Raw genomic sequence first — 22,359 nt, forward strand, 5'->3', positions numbered from 1 at the left:
GAGAAAACTCAGTCAATGAACAAGAAGAGAAGAGAGAAAAGAAACACGTAAAAAGCAGAGTAAATAAAAAGCACAAAATAAAATGGAAGATAGAAATCCAAAATGGCAGTTATAAAAATAAATACTGAACACGCTCATGAGATAAAAGACAAAAATTGTGACATTAGATTCAAAGAACAAAGTTTAGCCACATGTTAGTTACAAAAGAAAATTATAAAATTGGGAAGGAGAGAATGGGTACAGAATGCAAATCTAACTAAAACAAAATTGGTGCAGCAATGATGAAAGTAGACTTTGACATAGAAATATTATTAGATATAAAGATGGTCACCACAAGGCTAAGTAAAAAAAATTAGCTGGGAAGCTACACTAACTCCCAACATGTATATACCTGATAACAAAATTTCCAAATGCTTAAAGTAAAGCCTGAGAGACTTGTAAGGGGAAATAGACAAATAAATAATATCAGTAGTATTTTTAACATACATTTTCCAACAAATAATAGATCAAACATATGGAGATTAGTAAGAATGTAAGAGATCTGAATATACACTTAACATTATTTTCTCGCACCTTGGAAATGTTTACAAATCAAGTCTCAAAAGAAACTGAAGTTTCACTATTTCACGTAAACCTCGTCCTCTAACCACAGTGGAATCCCAATAGAAATCAATAGTGGAAGGAAGGAAGGAAGAAGGAAGGAAGGACGGAAGGAAGGAAGGAAGGAAGGAAAAAGCTCTAATGGGTTAGCAATTTAGAAACATACTTTGAAATAACTCATGAGTCAAATAAAAGTTATAATGAGAATTTTTAATATATTACATGGAATGACAATGAGTCCACATAAAAAAACTTGTGAGATATAGCTCATTTGGAATTAGAGGGATATTTAGAGCTTTAAATGCTTCTATCAAGATAAAGGATATAAAAAATAATGAGAGAAGCATCTACATTTAAAAAAGGGCTAAAAAAAAGTTTAAACAGGTTAAAAAAAGGAAGTAAGACCCTGAATAGTAGAAAAAAAAGGAACATCAGATAGGAGCATGTTTAACAAAATATAAGACAAAGCTAGATAGGATTAACAAAACCAAATGTTATTTCTTTGACAAAACTAATAAAAAGTAATGAAGAAATACAATAAAAGGTGGGATCACAATACTATCACTGAAAATGCAGACATACCTAGATATAGTAACGATTTTAGAAAAGGGGGAAACATTAGGAACACTGTGATTAAAAATGTGAATACCTAGATAAACACATTTATCCAACCAAACTTTAGACCCACAACCTTTAAAAACTGAACTGTGGGAAATAAAATGTATTTTAGAAATTCACTAAGCCCAGAAGATTTACAGCTAAATTCCATTAATCATTAGGGAAATAGGTATCTCCCATTTCATACAAAGTGTTCCATAGACAGGAAAAAGAAAGGAAACATTCTTTTCATGAGGCCAGGATAACCCTGCTGCTAAAACGAGACAAGTACAGCATAGGAAATGAAAATCAGAAGCCAGTCTCATTTATGAGCGTTGATGTAAAAAGATACATAAAATATAAACAAACTATATTCAGCAATGTACAAACTGGATTTTTTCCTAGGAATTTAAGGATGATGTAGTAAAGTAATTCACCACCTAAAAAGATTACAAGAGAACATACCCACGTGATTTTCTCACTAGGTGCAGAAAAACCTCTCATAAAATTTATTATTAGTTTATTAAAGTCAATAATAAAAATTAGAAAAGTGCTATAATAATAGAAAAGAGTGATAATAATATTTGGGCACAGAGTCAGGCAGAGTGATGCGACAGAATGAAGAGCCCCAAATCATACCCTCACAGTTGTGCAAATCTGATATTCAACAGAGACGAAGCTACAAATCTGCAGGAAAATAAATATTTAAGAAATGGTGAAGGAAAAATCAGCTATTTATGTGGGAAAAAACATACCCATCTCTCATACAGCCATATTTAAAAAAAAAAAAAGCCAACCTGAGATGAACTGAAGACACTTAAAAGCAAAACAGAAGAAACAGAAATATTTATGACCAAGGGTATGAAAGGATTTCTGAAGAAGATAACATTCCAAACTATTTTTCAAAAGTATTGATAAGTTTGACTCTATTCACATTTAAAATTTCTATTAAAAAAAAAATAAAGTGGGTGCCTGGGTGGCTCAGTCGGTTAAGTGTCTGCCTTCAGCTCAGGTCATGATCTCAGGGTCCTGGGATCGAGTCCTGTATTGGGCTCCTTGCTCAGGGGGGAGCCTGCTTCTTCCTCTCCTTCTCCCCCTCCTCTTGCTCATGTTCATTCTCCCTCTCTCTCTCTCTCAAATGAATAAATAAAATCTTAAAAAAAAACAAAGTGGAGATTTATAAAGTATAAAAAATACCTGTAAGTCTTAGGGTACCAAGAATTATTATTTTTGCTAATAAAGAATGCTCATAAATCAGGAAGGAAAAGACAAACAGCTCAAATGTGCAAAGGGTATGGAAAGACATTTTGCCAAAAAGAAACCTAAAGAGAGACAAAATAGAGAGAGGTACTCTACTCCAGTAATAGCCAGGGAAATGTGGACTTAAGTCACAATCCATCAGAGTTGTGAGACTATAGAAGCCTGAAGATGGGAAGTATTGCTGAGGGTGTGACTAACAAGAAACACTCATCACTGCTGGTAAACTCAGAGTATGATTGGGCGATGTCTAGTAAATTTTCAATTGTCCTTATCCTATGATCCAGAAATTCCATTCCTGAGGGAAACTCTATCTTAGAGAAACTCCTGCCCGTGTACACAGGGGACATGTACAAAGGTGTTTATGGCATCAATTTTGTTAGAGTAAAGAACTAAAGAACATCCTGAAAATTAGCCAAAGGAAAAGGGGCAAATAAATGTTGGCAAGTATTTGCCAAATATCATTTATGTGTTATATGATGTGACAGGCTAGGGTGCTCATCATGTTCTATTTTATCAGCGTGATTATTGTATTCACTTGTGAAAGGACACAAAACTGAACACTTAGGTGTTGTATACTTTTCTGTGTTTCTTTAAAGAACATTAGCTAAGACCTTGGATTTTATCAATATGGACTAAAAATCCGCTATTCATATATACATAAAGTAGATCTGTATAAAGTACATCTATATGTATATACTGTATATAATATATTCTATGTTCTATATATCATATACACATATACTTATATATAACATCATACATTTATATGTAACAAATACATAATACATGATTTTAATACTTATATATGTTAAATATGTATATACGTCTATATGTATATATAGGTATATATGTTTTTTTGCCCAAATTAGTCTCATTATCCCCAAGGCAATGTGTTATGTCTGTTCTTTCAAAGGATTTTATCCTCTAACTTTTTATTATGCAACCATTTTAATAAAAAGCCTGAGTCTCAGAATTTTATGAGTTGCCAAGTTTTCATAAGGAGCATGTGGGCTAGATTCAAAATTCAGGTTCCCATCCCAGGCAGGAAATCTTTTACTTTGATTTGCCTTCAGCCCCCACTTCCAGACCCCATTCCCTCTCCGTCCTTCTCTACCTCTCTGCCCTGGAAGTCTCATCCGCCCTGGAAGACTCTACCAACGGCTTCCCCTGCCTCTGGCTCCTGACTGGATTTGGCAAAAGGAAGCTCTCACAGGAGACTGACAGCAGAAGGACAATGGTGTCTTCCCCAAGACTCCTTGCTTTCAGAGGTTTGCCTAGGACTGGCCCTGTGACCTCGGACTGACCTAGGCCATCTGTGGTCACAGCTCTTGTTAGTCACTCTCTCCACAGAGTTCTCCACAACGGCTCCCTCCCTTCCCTCAGGGCCCAGAGCTGCTAGTCCTCCTGGAGTGCAGGCACCGGAGTACCTGTGGCTTCCCTATATATCCAGTCCAAACCTAGCTTCCCTGGTGCTCTAGTGGTTAGGATTCGGCACTCTCTCTCCGTCCAAACCTTGTTACTAACCCCTGTTTTAATCTTGTCTCAGACTGACCAGTATAAGACTTGTTTCATCCTGAGATTTCAGGAGGAGACTGGCTGATTACATCCTCAAGCTCAGTTTGAGGGAAAGAAATAACCTCGATTCTCATAATCTTAAGAGGCTTTCACTTCTCTTCCTGCCACCTCTCACCTCCATTTCTCTTTCTTAAAAAGGCATGGACTACCCCACTTCTCTCAGCCTGTCTTTATACCTAGAATAATAGGATTCCACCCCACCCCAATGCTATAGTCTTGGATTCCTAAAGAAAAGACAAAGTATGAGGTTGGTTTGGCAACCAGCTGGGTAATTTTAGGTCCTCAAGTATTTGTGACAGTCATTGGACTTATAAGAGCCTGTGAAAGCTATTGTTTTCTTGACTAGGCTGCTGTGATTAAGGGAGATATTAGGAGTTCAACAGAATTATTTTTCCCCCTTTGGACTAGCTATCTTTACCCTTTACTTCCTGCCCCATACCTCAGTGTCCCCAAATGTTTCCAGTTTGTAAATTAGATTAGGGAGTTCCATAAATTATTTCAAATCCAAGAGCAGTGTTCCATATAATGAGATGTCAGTGGACAAGTTCTTTGAGAATCCCAAGTGGATAGGGAGAAGAGAATTTATTAAAAATGCACATTCCCAGGTCTTACCCCGGACTCACTAAACCAGAATTGCTGGGGATAGAGCCCAGGAATCTTTATTTTATACAATATCTCCAGGTAATTCTTGAACACTCTTAATAAGATTGGAGAGCAACTGCCCTAGAGAAACATGTAATGTATGACTTTTGCACTTTTAGGCCAATATCCAAAACAATTCCTATATGGAAACACTAACTGAATGATATATTGCCAGTTTTGTCCCTAAGGCTGCCAGAGGACTAAATTTATGTCTTTCTCTACATACAAAATGTATTTGATGAAAGTAATTATTAACTGCACAGTTTGAGTCCTGTGGTCATTAACTACTTCCTGACAAATCATGTCAGCTCAGCTGAAGATGGACTGCACAACAGCAAGACTCCACCAACATAAGGCTGCAGAGACTAAAAAGGGGTCTTTATGTTAATAAAAATTTGTTAAGTAAATTCACATTAAATTGCTTAATATTTAAAGAGACTCCATTTGAAACAAGAATGAAGTTGAAGAGCATTCTGTAGCAAATATTTATAACCCAGAGTACCTTCATTTTAGGTGTTATTCAAGGACGACTTTATTTGTCTTAAAGTGTGAGCTATATTGGGGTGAGTAGTCAATAAAAAGGAAGAATCATCAATAAATGTTTAATTTCATTTAAGAGAGACAAGTTGATCCATTATCAACTTGTCACTAATCTGGTAAAACTCATTTTAATTAACAATCTAATTAACATGTGAGTGAAAAATTTACATAACTGGAAAAAGATGGTATGGGGGCTATCATTGTGTGATCTGATAAAAATGCTCTTACTAACTCTAATATTCTATTATTCTGTAAGTCATTTTGTAGAAAAAAATGAAAATTTTATTAAAGTATGAATACAACTTTTGTTCTAAATGGTATACGTAAAAATAATGAAAGGAAGTATACATACAAAAAATGAATGATATTTAAATCTTCCTGATGAGCTCATTGATGATTTTTACTTTAAAAAAAATATTTTATACCTTTAAATTTTTTTCTATAATTAGCATATGCTTCTTTTATATTCATAAAATAAATAACGCATTATGACAAATTTTTTGACTGTCAAAAAAGCTAAAAATTTCATTAACATATTTTCCATGCAACTATGGCTTCAGGAAACCAAGTTATTAATAATTAGGGCTGAGGGATGCTAGTAGAGAGCATCTAAGGCAGAAAAACACTCTGGAAATAATAATCTGTGGAGGCAGAGAACTGTGGAAATCAGTTTTGACCCTACACAGTGTTTAACAAAGCAGAAATTAAGTCTGTGCATATGGTAATTGAAGATGAAATCTCACATTAATTTTAAAAACTAGCTACCTGCTCACTGATTGCAGAGTTCAGGGAAGAGTGATGTTCTGTTCAGTCAAGGTCAGGGCAAAAGAGATGATGAATTGTATTTGTTTGATACAAGCAGACAGCTTTTGTTTCTAAGATACTTGCATTGCTTTGTTATTAAAGTTCTCTTCATTTCTGATTAATACATGAACTCTTCCAACAAAGACACATTAACATTAGCATTTTCTGAAAGGTCTACCTTGTGCATCATTTCCATGGTAACCAGCCACTGCAGCTAGGCAGAGAGAAGACCTAATTCATTCTTCTAAAGTGCCACTGATTCATGTCGAATTCACATATGTAGGTGTGGGTGTGCTGAGGGTGACTGTGTGTATGTATGTGTCAAGAAATGCATATGTATATAGATGTTTAAATGTGGTAATCTCAGAGAATGGAAAAAACAACTTCCATCCACAAACAGGAAACCTTGAACCTTGCAGTTTGTCAAAGAAATATCATATGCAATTTATATTTGCAAATTTCCAATGCATATTCTGGCTGAGAAAAATTATGTAAGAAATATAAGCTTCTGGGTATTTTATGACCTCAACATTTCACCCTGATATTGCTTTTAATAATTTTTAAAAGTCAGACCAAATATAGTATTTGAGGTAGAAATTCCTTACATTTAAACTTTTTGGATAGTGTAGAACAGAATTAGTGAAGGAGGAATATGAGAATATTCAATAATTGATTGAAGAAAATGTACAGATATAGTCATAATTATATCTAAAATGATGGTGACATCATCATCATTACTGCTTGTTGTGGCCAGCCTCCAAAATAGGCTCCAATGATCCCTGTTTCTTGGTATGCACACCCTCATGTGGTTCCTTCTCTATACCAGCATTATGATTCATAGCATATATCAGAAGTGATGGCATGTCAACTTTAGAGATTAGGTTTAAAGACACCGAAGCATTGATCTTGGTTGCTCCCTGTCTTTAGGGGATACTTTGTTTTGGGGGAAGCCAGCTGTCATGTCCTGAGCAGCCCTCTGGACAGGCTCAGATGGTGAAGCCTGTAGCTTCTAGTCAACAGTCCTCCGAGGGATCTTGAAAGCAGTCTCACACCTAGTCAAACTTCCAGATGATGGCAGCCCTGGCCAACATCTTGACAGACCCCTGAGCTGCAACCACTTAGCTAAACTCTTTCTGGATTCATGACCCTCAGGAACTATGTCAGATGATAAATGTCTTTTGCTTTAAGCTATTAAGAAATGTGGATAATTTGTTATATCGCAATTGATAGCTAATGCAGATTTTCATACCAAGATAACATCCTAAATTTTGGGAATGGTTTTGGAATCAGGCAGTAGGCAGAGGCTATAAAGACTTTGAAGAGTGTTAAAAAAATGAAAGCACAGGGGAACCTGGGTGGTGCAGTCACTTCAATGTCCAACTCTTGTTTTCCAACTCAGGGTCCTGAGATCAAGCCCTGCATTGGGCTCTGTGCCCTGCGTGGAGTATGCTTCAGTTTCTCCATCTACCTCTGCCCCTCTTCCCATCCCCCCCCCCATGCATGCTATCTCTCTAAAATAAAAATAATCCTTAAAAAAATGAAAGCATAAATTGCCTTGCACAAATTACTAATAGAAATCCTGAACTTTAAGGAGGCTGCTGGTAAGGGCTTAAAGGGAAGTAAGGAAGATGACATTGAAAAGAGGAGTAAGGAAGATCCTTGTTAGGTGGTGGCAAAACCTGCCTGCTGTGATATGGAGAGTTAAAGAAACATGCCTAACAAAGTCAGTGATCTAAGATTTCCAAATAAATTGTTGAAGGTGTCTTCTGATTTTTTCCTGCTGCTTACAGGAGATTGAAAGATAAAATATTTGCTCTAACTGAAGAACTATTGAAGACTAATGAGCTCGGGTTTGATGATTTTGAAAGCTCTCAGCCTCTCCAGATGGGAAATAATGCTAAAATTAAGAAATGGCTTCTGAGCAAACATCAAATCTAGGGCATTTCTGGAAAAACATGGTCTAAAGATAAAGTCAAGGGTGAAACTGTAAAATCTTTTTAGGACATCAGAATGATCTAAGGTCTTGCTTCAGAATATTATTCCATCAGACAAAAGGTCCTCTAAAGGTTTTGAAAGTGTGATTCACATATAAAAAGGGGGGTGGTTGGGTGGAGACTTTTAAGAAACTTAAGGATGTTGTTCTTCAACCTTTCTCCAAGTTACAGGAAGGATTATCTCAAAGAGACTTGTCTATTCTAGTTGGCCCCAATAAGATTCACAGGGGACTCCCAAAGTTTTTAAAGAAATGTAACAAAAACCCTGCCAAAGCAGTATGAAGTTAAAAGAGGCTGTTGTATCTCCCAAATTTTACTGGCAGTAAGCAAGCTGAGAAAACTACTCAGCTATAAACACATCTATCTTTCTTAAAAAAGGAAAGTTGATTTAGAGCATGGGATCATTAGCCCAGAGGGTGGAGCTAAGAGCCATAGGCAAGAATAGGACTGAGATCTAATCAAGAAGTTTCCAACCTTCATCCAGCTTGATTTCAGAACTGCTATGGATCAGTGCCTCCTACATTCTCCTTTTAAATAGACATGTCCACAGCAGTTATCATGTGCCTATCCCACAATTGTATGTGGGTGTTTTGGGTGCAGATAACTTGTCTCTTTAGTTTACAGGTGCACAGATTGAGAGGAACTATAATAAAGGAATTGTACTTAAATCATACACATGGGGTACCTCATTTGTACCTAGATCTGATTTTAATAATGAGATCTGGACTTTGATTTGATCCTGTAATTGGATGTGATTTCGGGCAACCTTGGTGAGAGTTAAGTGTATTTTGCATGTGAAAGAGAAGGGAATCCTTGGGAGCCAGAGAGCAAACAATGGTAGCCAGATTCTAAGATCTCTCCAATGATCCTCACCTTGTTGTACTCATGCCTTTGTATAGTTTCTTCCTAAAACATATTATGTTGGTCTGTGTGACCAACAGAATATGGAAGAAGTAGTGGTACATTACTTCTGAAATTATTAAAAAAGAACCCCCCCCCCCAACACACACACCACATTCATTTCATGTCAAGTCATCTGCCATACTGTGAGTAGCCCTATGGAGAGGTCTCAGAATCTGAGGCATCCAGGCACAAGCCACCTGAGTGATCTTAGAAGCAGATCCTCCAGTTCAATCATGTCTTCAGATGACTGCAGTCCCAGCAAACATCTTAACTGTAACCTCAAGGAGACCCTGAGCCAAGAACAACTGCAGCCGAGCTGGTTCTGGATATATAACCTGCAGAAACTGTGAGATAACACCTTTGTTGTTTTAAGTCACTCAATTTCAGAGTAATTTGGAGCAGCAATGGATAACTGATAAATGGGTATAACTCCAACTAAATTTCTTGGTAAGTCTATTAAAGATGCATAAGCATATAAAAATCACATCTCTGATCTTATATTGAATAATTTCTCATTTAAGTAGAAAGAAGGACAAATTAGAGGAGGGCCATGGAAGAGAAGCCAAAGAAAACGTCTGGAAAGGTTTAGATCTACCTCTTCATGAGGGAGTAGAGAAGACTGTGGACCATGTGATTGGCTAGACTGGGCTCAAATATAGCTTTTCCACTTCCTGTGTGTGTCCCTGGGGGAACCATTTAATTTCTTTTTGCTTCAGTTCCTCATCTTTAAAAGAGTAATAAGGTCTTTGCATGGCTGTTGTAAAAATTAAACTCATTCACTTATTCAGTACCCTTCAGTGAAGGTCATGTGCCAGAAACTAGAGAGAGCAGGAAGTAACAGAGACTTGGTCCCTTCTCTTGTGTGTGGATTTTATAGTCTAATGGAGGAGATAACTATTGGACAAATAGTCATACAACTATTTATATAATGTTTGCTACTCATGCTATAAGAGAAAACATGGAGTTCTGTGAAAGTGTTAAACACCTGCCAGAGCCTACCCAGGGAAAAAAGGAATGATATTTAAATTGAGTCATAAAGGAACAGGAATTGGTTAAATGGAGATAGATGGAAGAATGATGCAGACAGATGGAATAACATACTCCAAATCTCAGAGCTAAGGGGAAGTTTGAAAGTCTAAAAAAGGGTTGAAGTTTAGTCACTGAGGTGTGGGTAGCAGCATAATGTTAGACTAGAGAACTGGACAGCAGCCAAATGATGTGGAGCCTTAAGGGGTTCATCAAGGATTTTGAATTTTATCTTGATAGCACTGGACAGCATTAAAAGAGTTCAAGAGTAGGAATTTTGTGGTTTGCCTTTTATTTTTACTCTGTATGTTCTGTATTGGATGGTGGCAAGATTTAATAAGAAGAGATTAATAAGTAGGCTACTGCAGTACTCCAGGCACAGGGAGATGAGTGGCTTGAATGATGGTAAAGAGATACATGAAAGTAAGTCAAGTATTTTTATATATGCTTTTTACCAGCCTTCCTTATCTCCTAAATTTAATCACCATTCATGCGTTGCTCAAGCCAAAAATCTCAGAGTTATGCTTGATTCCTTTCTTTTTCTCACTCCCCAAATCCAGTCATGTCAGCTCTATCCTGTAAATGAACCCCAGTTCCAGCCTCATCTTAGCCTTTCCACCTGTACTACTTCCACTCTGACCAAGCCATATGCTCTCTCACCTGGGCCATTGCGACAGTCTCTTAATTAGTCTCTGTGTCCACTTTTGCCTTCCTGGTCTATTTTCCATAACCCATCTGGAATGACCTTTAAAACATGCAATTTGGTTAATGCACTCTATTGTTCCAACAACTCCAGTGGTTTTTTCATCACACCTGGGAGAGAATCCAAACTTCTTAACATAGCCTCCTGGCTCCTGTGTGATTGGACCCCTCACAACCTCTCTGACCTGTTTCCCTATATCGTACTCCCTTGTTCAGCACCACTCCCTAGTCACACTAGCCTTCTTGCTGTTCCTGAAACATGCTGAGTTTATTCCCATTTCAGAGCCTTTAGACTTGTTCCCTCTGCCTACATTGTTCTTCCCAGATCTTCCTGAGGCTGTCTCCTGCATATCATTCAGGTCTCAAGGAGAAAGAACCTCCCTCCCATCCTTTTCCTTTGCATTAGCTTCATAGTCTTAGAGTAGTCTACAAATAATTTTACTTAATTACTTTTAAGTACCTTTTTAGAAAATGAGCTCTTTAAGGACAAAAACTTTGACACTGCTACAACCTTTGTCTAACATTCACTTAAGAGACATGAATCAGAAGAACAAATATTGTTAAACTATCCATGCTACCCAAACCAATCTACAAATTTAATGCAATCTCTATCAAAATAACAACACCATTTTTCACAGAACTACAATTATCCTAAAATTTGTATGGAACCACAAAAGACCCTAAACAGCCAAAGCATTCATGAAAAAGAACAAAGCTGGAGGTATCAAAATCCCAGATTTCAAGATATTCTTCAAAGCTACAGTAATCAAAGTGGTATGGTACTTGCACAAAAACAGACAAATAGATCAATGGAACAAAATAGCTCAGAAAGAAACCCATGCTTACATGGTCAGTTAACCTATGACAAAAGAGGCAAAAATATACAATGGGGAAAAGACAGTCTCTTTAACAAATGATGCTGGGACAACAGGGCAGCTACATGCAAAAGAATGGAACTGGACCATTTTCTTACCCTATACCAAAAAAATAAACTCAAAATGGCTTAAGAACCTAAATGTGAGACCTTAAACAATGAAACTCCTAGGACAAAACACAGGCAGTAATTTCTTTAACACTGGTGATCACAACATTTTTCTGGATATGTCTCCTAAAGCAAGGGAAATAAAAGTAAAATTACATGTTTGGGACTACACTAAAATAAAAGGCTTTTGTACAGAGAAGGAAACCACCAACAACTAAAAGTCAACCTGCTGAATGGGAGAAAGTATTTGCAAATGATATATTCAATAAGGGGTTAATATCTAAAACATATAAAGAACTTATAGCACTCAACACCAAAAAATCCCTAATCCAATTAAAAATGGGCAGAGGATCTGCATACACATTTTTCCAAAGGTGACATACAGATGGCCAACAAACACAGGAAAAGATACTCAACATCACTCACCATCAGGGGAGTGCAAATTAAAACCATAATGAGATATCACTTTATAGTTGTCTGAATGGCTAAAATGAAAAAGATAAGAAATAACAAGTGTTGGCAAGGATATGGGGGAGAAAAGAACCCTCACGGTCTGTTGGTGGGAATGCCAATTGGTACAGCCACTGTGGAAAACAGTATGAAGGCTCCTCAAAAAATTAAAAATAGAATTGCCATAATCCATAATCCATAATTCCATGTTGGGTATTTACCCAAAGAAAATGAAAACACTAATTAGAAAAGATATATGCACCCTTATGTTTATTGCAGAATTATTTACAATGGCAAAGATATAGAAGTGACCCAAGCATCCATCCATAGATGGATGAATGGATAAAGAAGACATGGCATACACACACACACACACACACACACACACACACAGGAATATTACTCAGCCATGAAGAATAATGAAATCTTGGCATATGAATAATAAGTCCATCAGAGAAAGACAAATACCATAGAGTATTCCACTCATATTTGGAGTTTAAGAAACAAAACAAATGAACAAAGAAAAAAGACAAAAGCCAGACTCTTAAATAGAGATAACTGGTAGTTGCTGGAGGGGAGGTAGGTGGGGGGATGGATGAAACAGGTGAAGGAGATTAAGAATACATTTAACTTGAACACTGAGAAATGTATAGAATTGTTGAATCATTATACACTTAAAACTAATAGAACACTGTATGTTAATTATACTTCAATAAAAATTTTTTAAAAGATTTTTATTTATTTGAGAGAGAGTGAGCAAGAGAGAGAGAGACAGCATGAGCAGGGGGAGGGTCAGAGGAAGAGGGAGAGGAAGAAGCAGACTTCCTGCTGAGCAGGGAGCCCAACATGGGGCTTGATCCCAGGACCCCAAGATCATGACCTAAGCTGAAGGCAGACTCTTAACCGACTGAGCCACCCAGGTGCCCCAATAAAAAAATTTTTAAAGACAAAAATAAATGCATAAACATTTAGATAACATTATAAATGTAAGGACACTAGTTTTGTTTTGGCATATAAAAGATATCCAATGAAAGGTAGTTCTTATTGTTTAGTCTGTATCCAAAGTAAATACTTTTTCCCCAAATCTGATTTAATTATGCCCTTGATAACTTTGTTAGTGAGTTACTATTGTCATCAAGTAAAATGGAAGTCTTGGAGTGTGTGTGGAGGGGGGCATCCTTCACAATAGCTACTTTTGAATAAATGGAAAGTTAATCTGGGAAGAGTCTGTACAACTTCAAAAGGACAGTGATAAACAGACTTAAGGGAGCCATCCCTCATTCCCATCTGATGGTAGTCACATACCCTATAATCCTCTCCTGAGTGCAGGCAGGATCTGTGCCTTTCTTACAACCAACAAATATCACAAAGGTGATTAGATATCATTCCTGTGATCATGTTGTATTATAAAGTCTCTGTATTAGTAGACTGGAATTAGAATTTCTCTGCTGTGTTGTAAGGTAACTATGGAGAGGGCCGCATGGCAGTGAATTGTGGGCAGCACCTAGAAATTGTGAGCAGCTCCCAGACAAGAGTCAACAGGAAAACATGAAGCTCAGTCTTCTGCCAATAACCTCAGGGCACCTGTATGTGGAGCTTTCCTCAGTCAAACCTGTGATGAGACTGCAGCCCATCCTGACATCTGGATTTTAGCCTGGTCTGACCCTAAAGCAAAGAAGCCAGCTAAATTGTGTTTATATTTCTGACATACAGAAAGAGTGAGATAATAAATGTGTGTTGTTTTAAGCCAGTAAATTGTTGTAATTTGTTACACAGCAGTAGAAAACTAATATAAAAATCATAGACAGAAAATACAGAAGAGCAAAATTTGGTCAAATACTAGGACACACAATTGATAAATTGTTGAACACTACATCTGAAACTAATGATGTACTATGTGTTGGCTAATTGAGTTTAAATTAAAAAAACAAATATAAGAAGGACATGACACTAAAAAGAGCTGTCTAAAAATGAAATGAACTTCATCCAAGAATACTAAATTCCTCATTGCTGAAAGGGTTTAAGTGGTGAAAATGTTGTTAGTGCATCAGATTGAGTTGGTGATCTTCACAGGGCTCCTTCCACATTAAAAATGACAAGATTTGAAGTACTCATTACCACCAATGACCAAGAATGGTAAATCCTATGGATAAATACAAACAAACTCTGCTTACACAACTAACGTTGCTGTCAATATTCATATTCTCAACCAGCAAAAGATCATGTAACTGGGCCACTTCCTTTTAAAGTCCCAAATAAAGATACAAAGATGAACTCTTTGCATGTTATTTTTTTTAAAGCACAACATAGTAGTATTTGGGTTAAAAAGCAATTATATTCATAAAACTTCATGCTTTCAACAATTCTAAGAATTCGTTAAAAAATGCTATACCCATGTAGCCTGGTTCTGGTGCCAGGAGGAAGTAGATGATTTAAAAATTACCAAATGAAAAGATAAGATAATACTGAGAGGAAATATCTGTGGATATATCTGTGGATAAAGGACTTGTATCCAGAATATATATATAAAAAAAATTCCTACAACTCAATCATAAGGACACAAACAATCCAGTTAACACTTGGGCAAAAGGTTTGAATAGAGATTTCACCACAGAAGATATTCAAATAGCTAATAAGCACCTGAGAATGTACTTAACATCATTAGTCACTAGGGAAAATATGAACTAAAAGTACAATCAGCTCTTACTTTACACCCATGAAGATGGCTATAGTAAAAACGACAGGAACAATTGCTGCCAAGGAGAGAGAGAAACAATGAGCTCTTTTGCATTTCTGATGGGAATGTGAAATGGTGAGCCATTTTGGAAAATAGTTTGGCAGTTTCTTAAAAAATTAAACATAAATTTACCATACAACCCAGCAATTTTACTCCTACGTATCTACTTAGGATACCAGAACTGAAAACATATGCCTGCCCAAAAACCTGTATGTGAACGCTCATAGCGACATTATTCATGATAGACGAAAAGTCAAAACAACCCAAATATTCATCCAGTGATAAATGGAGAACTCCAATGTGATATACCCACACAACAGAATACTCTTTAGCAATAAAAAGGAAGGAACTACTTGTACATGCTGTAATGTGGATGGACCTCCACAGCATTATGCTAAGTGAGAGAAGCCAGATGGAAAAGACCATATATGGCATGCGTCCATTTCTTTGAAAATTCCATAAATTCAACTATATAGGCAGAAAATATATTAAGTGATCATCTGGAGCAGGGTGTAGGAATGGGAGACTGAAATGGGCACAAGGGACATTTTGGCATGACCGAAATGTTCTGAAATTGGACTGTGATGATGGTTGCATGATTCTATAAATTTGCTAAAAGTCATTAAATTGTCCACTTCAAACAGGTGAATTTTATGGTATGTAAATTATACCTCAATAAAACCATTTTTAAGAAATGCCTCCTTTTAAAATACTATGCTTTAGAGATAGTAACCTCGTTTGAAAATAGGGATACACAAATTGTCTCAGGCACTCCTGCCCGCTAACTGTAGGATCTAGTTGGGTTCAAAAGCAAACCTCATGAATTCAGGCTTCCATCATTTCGGTGGGGGACAGGAAGAAGGCGATTGATGTCTGTCCCAAGGGAAGGCGTTTGGAAGCAAATTTACCACATACACAAGCTAATAAGGGCAGTGTTGTAATGTTTACAAAGAACAACCTTTTCAATTCCCTGTGGGTATTTTAAAAGCACCCATTTTAACATGAGGATCTGCTGATATAAAGTATTCTTACACAATAGATTAGCAGATCTTTTCACATCCCTGCAGTATATTTGATAGCATAATTTGAATTTCTGTATTTAAATATTTAAAATATCATTTAATTCAGACATCTTATTATCAGATAGGTCTTTCCACTTCCACCCAAGTTTGTTTAAATGAGAGCCATTCATAGCACATTTCTGGAATTATTAACCTAACTATACCATGACCAAGGATATGTACACACATATCAGGCACTGCCGCATTCTAAGGAACAGAGGCTATACACGCAGCTAAAAATGTATATTTAACTTTTGAGTGACCAAGGAAAAATGTTTTTTCCCTAACATTGCAATTATGTACCTGGAATGCGATGGGCCTCTTTCCTGGGAAGTCTGGGAGGACAGACTTCCATCGAAGGAGTTTCCTCGGTGGCAGCCTGAAATCATGGCCTTGGGTGACATGGGATCTGACTGGAAAGTTTCACAGACCACCTGGAGTCCCTTTTGGAGGTAGAGATAACAGATTAGTCTTCCTTCCTTCCTTCCTTCCTTCCTTCTTTCCTTTCTTCCTTTCTTCCTTCCTTCCTCCCCTCCTTCCTTCCTTCCTTTCTTTTTCCTTCAGGTACATCCTCTAGAATTAGCCATCATAGTACATACGTTTTTTTTTTTTAATTGAACATTTTTCTTTATAGCATAGCTAACTACAAGGTCATAGACCAAGGGATTTTGCTTTCATCTAAGAGCGAATGGAAAAAGACTTCTAGAGAACCATGTATATTATTTTAAGCATTCAGCTAAATACTTTCATAAACTTTATTTCATTTTTCCCTTGATTCTTTTCTTTTTCACCTCACATACCCAGGATCCGTAGAAGAGTTACAAACCACCAACTCATCAAAGATGTGCCAATACTGAGGTGAGCTGAGTAGGGCCTGAGCTGGAAACCAGGTTAGTAAGAGCTGATCAAACTGAAGCCAGAAAATGAGAATCGAAGCACAAGTTTCAGGTCTTTCTGTCATTCATTAAAGGAGGATGGGATACATTTTTCCAGTTGGAGACGATGACCTTTATTTCGATTTGTTAAGCACAAATGCAGCCATTCTCTTACAGAGTAGCTTATTTTAACGACATTTAGCTAATAAGTACAACTCTGCTCAGGTAATAGGACATTGTCTTTCCATAGGTATTACAGATGAAACTCTTCACTTATGTATGAAGACCCTCAAACATTTATCATAGTATTTTAGTTCTCATAATTTCTTTTTTTAAAATTTTTTATTGTTATGTTAATCACCATACATTACATCATTAGTTTTTGATGTAGTGTTCCATGATTCATTGTTTGTGCATAACACCCAGTGCTCCATGCAGAACGTGCCCTCTTTAATACCCATCACCAGGTTAACCCATCCCCCCACCCCCCTCCCCTCTAGAACCCTCAGTTTGTTTTTCAGAGTCCATCGTCTCTCATGGTTCGTCTCCCCCTCCGATTTCCCCCCCTTCATTCTTCCCCTCCTGCTATCTTCTTCTTCTTTTTTTTCCCTTAACATATAGTTCTCATAATTTCTATTTTCATATGTAAAATAAGAAAGCACTGTCCAACCATGATGCATAGAGAGACAAATACACTGCTAGAAATTTCATAAAATAAGTCCTCTGAACTAGATCAGAGAATCCTTTAGCATGAGCATGCTATGTGTGCTTCGTGTTGGGTAATTTGGGAGATAAAAAAGTATTAGATGAATCTGAACCTTGAAATCAAGAACTTACAGTTAAGTTTAAGACAAATATAGGTTAGAGTAGCACACCCAATAGAAATATAATACAAGCCACAAACATGAGACATATCTAATTTTAAAAATAATAAAAATTGGTGAAATTTTAATATTATATTCTGTTTAACCCCAAATTATTATTTCAACATGTAATCAATATAAAAATCATCATTAAGATATACGTTTTTTTCATACTAAGTAGTCAAAATTTGGTGTACATTTGATACTTCGAACACATCTCAATTCAAACTAGCCTTATTTCAAGTGTTCAAGAGCCACATGAGCCTCGTGGTTACCATATGAGGCAGTGCAGATTTAGAGTGACTGGACAGGAGTTCATGGGAGAGTTGAGATCTTAATTGGTCCTTAAAAGAAAGATAAAATTTAGACAGGCAATGAAGAGGAAAGATAGCAATCCACATAGAGGAGACAGTCTGAGCAAAGACCCAGAGGCTAAAGCAGCATGATCTATATATGAGAAGCAGTGCTTAACTAACTGAAGGGGTAAACAAGGTCACTTAAGAAAAATGATGCTAGGTGGTAGAAGGCACAGAGAACCAGGGAGAAGAGTTTGGTCTGGAGGTGATGGTAAAAGAAATCCACTATAGGTTCCTAGGGAGCAGGGGATATAAAGAAAGAACGGCAACCTTGCATATAATAAGCCTCTGTGGAATGATGAGTTAATAAATAAATGATGCATTAGGAAGATTAGTCAGGCATTATTAAGTGGTATTTATGTGAAGCAGGAGAGGCTAGAGGTAGAAAAATCCAATTAGGTGGTTCTAGCTGCAATCTAGTAATGAGGACCTGGATTTAGAGGGTAGTAGCGGGCATAGAGAATAAAGAACACATATGAGCAACATAACAAGATAAAACAATATGACTCAGCAAGAACTCAAATTGAGATGAGGAAGAAGAATGAAATAGGAGACGTATTTTGTTGTCTCTAATATGTCATCAGTTATAAGACACAATTATTTTATGTTCAATTAAGAAAAAATTCTGTTAATTAAACTAAGACACTTATCAGGGAGGACTTTTTCTAATATATTTATTAAAAGCACTATCTTACTTAGACTTATTTAGGCATAGCTTTTGATTATATATTCATCCTGTGTATATGTAAAAAGGATGATATAAGTGAAATAAATTGGTAGAGGTGTTCTTGAAATTTCTAAATTTTAAATCAGAGTTTTTGATACATGTTTTTCCATAGAGTAACTTTTTCTGTGTCAAAAATGTTATTTCTTCAAAGTGTTATTTCTTAAAAGAGTACTCCACTATTACCTCTGACATATTCTTCTAAGTCACTGATCCTGATTCTGCAAAGTTAGATGCTGGAAATGACAAATTCATGCTGCACAACCTTATGAAAATGACAACTTTATCAATACTGCTACCAGGCAGGGAGGTTTTAAGAGACCAAAGATCATCAAACACCTGACTTCAAATATGTTAAAAGTGAAAAAAATATATATCTTAGAATAGATAAAATATAGCAGACAAATCACAGTGTCTGTACTCAGCAAATGTTCAGGAAACAGTAGATATAATAGGACTCCAACATTTGCAGTTTTGAGGGGAGAAAGGATGATGGCACCGCTGACAGTAATGCATCGGTTAGAAAGAGGATCCAATGTTGCTGGAAAGCAGAAAATTGCATTTTGCACGTGTTGAATTGGAAGTGAAGGTAGGTCATCTAAAAACATACTAAATTAATGCCAGTATACATAACCATGCGGCTTTTTTTTTTATTGTATATCTGGAAAACCTAGAAATACATATATTTTTTTAAATTTTATTTTATTTTATTATGTTATGTTAGTCACCATACAATACATAGTTAGTTTTTGATGTGGTGATCCACAATCCATTGTTTGCGTATAATACCCATTGCTCCATGCAGTACATGCCCTCCTTAATACCCATCACCAGGCTAACCAATCCCCGCACCCCCCGCCCCTCTAGAACCCTGTTTGTTTCTCAGAGTCCATAGTCTCTCATGGTTCATCTCTCCCTCCTATTTCCCCCCCCTTCATGTTTCCCTTCCTTTTCCTAGTGTCCTCCATGCTATTCCTTATGTTCCACAAATAAGTGAAACCATATGATAATTGACTTGCTCTGCTTGACTTATTTCACTTAGCATAATCTCCTCCAGTCCCATCCATGTTGAGGTAAAAGTTGGGTATTCATCCTTTCTGATGGCTGAGTAATATTCCATCGTATATATGGACCACATCTTCTTTATCCATTCATCTGTTGAAGGGCATCTTGGCTCTTTCCACAATTTGGCTATTGCGGACATTGCTGCTATGAACACTGCGGTGCATATGGCCCTTCTTTTCACTACATCTGTGTCTTTGGGGTAAATACCCAGGAGTGCAATTGCTGGGTCATAGGGTAGCTCTATTTTTAATTTTTTGAGGAACCTCCACACTGTTTTCCAAAGTGGCTGTACCAACTTGCATTCCCACCAACGGTGTAAGAGGGTTCCCCTTTCTCCACAACCTCTCCAACATTTGTTGTTTCTTTCCCTGTCCATTTTTGCCATTCTAACTGGTGTAAGGTGGTATCTCAATGTCGTTTTGATTTGAATTTCCCTGATGGCTAATGATGATGAACATTTTTTCATGTGTCTGTAGCCATCTGTATGTCTTCTTCAGAGAAGTGTCTTTTCATATCTTCTGCCCATTTTTGACTTTATTATTTGTTTTTTGGGTGTTGAGTTTGAGAAGTTCTTTATAGATCTTGGATACCAGCCCTTTATCTGTAGTATCATTTGCAAATATCTTCTCCCATTCTGTGGGTTGCCTCTTTGTTTTGTTGACTGTTTCCTTTGCTGTGCAGAAGCTTTTTATCTTGATGAAGTCCCAAAAGTTCATTTTTGCTTTTGTTTCACTAGCTTTTGGAGATGTATCTTGAAAGAAGTTGCTGTGGCCAATGTCAAAGAGGTTACTGCCTATGTTCTCCTCTAGGATTTGGATGGATTCCTGTCTCACATTGAGGTCTTTCATCCATTTTGAGTTTATCTTTGTGTATGGTGTTAGAGAATGGTCGAGTTTCATTCTTCTGCATGTGGCTGTCCAATTTTCCCAGCACCATTTATTGAAGAGATGGTCTTTTTTCCATTGCATATTTTTTCCTGCTTTGTCAAAGATTATTTGACCATAGAGTTGAGGGTCCATATCTGGGCTCTCTATTCTGTTCCATTGGTCTGTATGTCTGTTTTTGTGCCAGTACCATGCTGTCTTGGTGATAACAGCTTTGTAATATAGCTTGAAATCAGGCAACGTGATGCCCCCAGCTTTGTTTTTCTTTTTCAACATTTCCTTCATGATTTGGGGTCTTTTCTGATTCCACACAAATTTTAGGATTGTTTGTTCCAGCACTTTGAAAAATGTCATTGGAATTTTGATCAGGATGGCGTTTGAAGGTATAGATTGCTCTGGGTAGCATAGACATTTTAACAATGTTTATTCTTCCAATCCATGAGCATGGAATGTTTTTCCATCTTTTTGTGTCTTCTTCAATTTCTTTCATGAGCATTCTGTAGTTCCTAGAATATAGATTCTTTACCTCTTTGGTTAGGTTTATTCCGAGGTATGTTATGGTTTTTGGTGCTATTATAAATGGAATCGTTTCTCTAATTTCTCTTTCTACAGTTGCGTTGTTAGTGTATAAGAAAGCAACTGATTTCTGTGCATTGATTTTGTATCCTGCCACATTACTGAATTGCTGTACGAGTTCTAGTAATTTGGGGGTGGAGTCTTTTGGGTTTTCCACATAAAGTACCATGTCATCTGTGAAAAGAGAGAGTTTGACTTCTTCTTTGCCAATTTGAATATCTTTTATTTCTTTTTGTTGTCTGATTGCTGTTGCTAAGACTTCTAGTACTATGTTGAACAATAGGGCGAGAGTGGGCATCCTTGACGTGTTCCTGATCCTAAGGGAAAGGCTCTCAGCTTTTCCCCATTGAGGGTGATATTTGCTGTGGGTTTTTCATAGATGGATTTTATGAACTTGAGGAATGTTCCCCCTATCTCTATACTCTGAAGAGTTTTAATCAGGAAAGGATGCTGTATTTTGTCAAATGCTTTTTCTGCATCAATTGAGAGGACCATATGGTTCTTCTCTCTCCTCTTATTAATGTGTTCTATCACATTGAGTGATTTGCAAATGTTGAACCACCCTTGCATCCCGGGATAAATCCCACTTGGTCGTGGTGGATGATCCTTTTAATGTATTGTTGGATCCTATTAGCTAGGATTTTGTTGAGGATTTTGGAATCCATATTCATCAGGGATATCGGTCTGAAATTCTCCTTTTTGATCGGGTCTTTGCCTGGTTTGGGAATTAAGGTAATGCTGGCCTCATAGAATGAGTCTGGAAGTTTTCCTTCTGTTTCTATTTTTTGAAATAGCTTCAGTAGAATAGGTATTATTTCTTCTTTGAATGTTTGGTAGAATTCCCCAGGGAATCCATCAGGCCCTGGACTCTTGTTTTTTGGGAGGTTTTTTGTTCACTGCTTCAATCTCGTTACTAGTTATTGGCCTATTCAGGTTGCCAATTTCTTCTTGTTTCAGTCTTGGCAGCTTATAGGTTTCCAGGAAGGCCTCCATTTCATCCAGATTGCTCAGTTTATTGGCATATAGTTGTTGATAATAATTTCTAATAATTGTTTCTATTTCCTTGGTGTTAGTTGTGATCTCTCCCCTTTCATTCATAATTTTATTAATTTGAGTCCTTTCTCTTTTCTTTTGGAGAAGTCT

The 22,359-nt window shown here is 36.9% G+C and overlaps 1 protein-coding gene across 12 annotated transcripts in view; it reads right to left on the reverse strand.

Annotated features, from left to right (window-relative positions):
- UNC80 (unc-80 homolog, NALCN channel complex subunit) overlaps nt 1–22,359 on the reverse strand; it is a 229,660-nt gene that overhangs the window by 185,282 nt on the left and 22,019 nt on the right. For all 12 annotated transcript variants that reach the window (XM_032403236.1, XM_032403279.1, XM_032403272.1 and 9 more), the window contains exon 7: nt 16,177–16,316. In XM_032403236.1, the coding sequence (XP_032259127.1) occupies nt 16,177–16,316 (140 nt within the window). The remainder of the gene's footprint in view (nt 1–16,176; nt 16,317–22,359) is intronic.

Source organism: Phoca vitulina, unplaced genomic scaffold (genome assembly GCF_004348235.1).
Source record: "Phoca vitulina isolate PV1807 unplaced genomic scaffold, GSC_HSeal_1.0 scaffold1, whole genome shotgun sequence".
Classification (NCBI taxonomy): domain Eukaryota; kingdom Metazoa; phylum Chordata; class Mammalia; order Carnivora; family Phocidae; genus Phoca; species Phoca vitulina.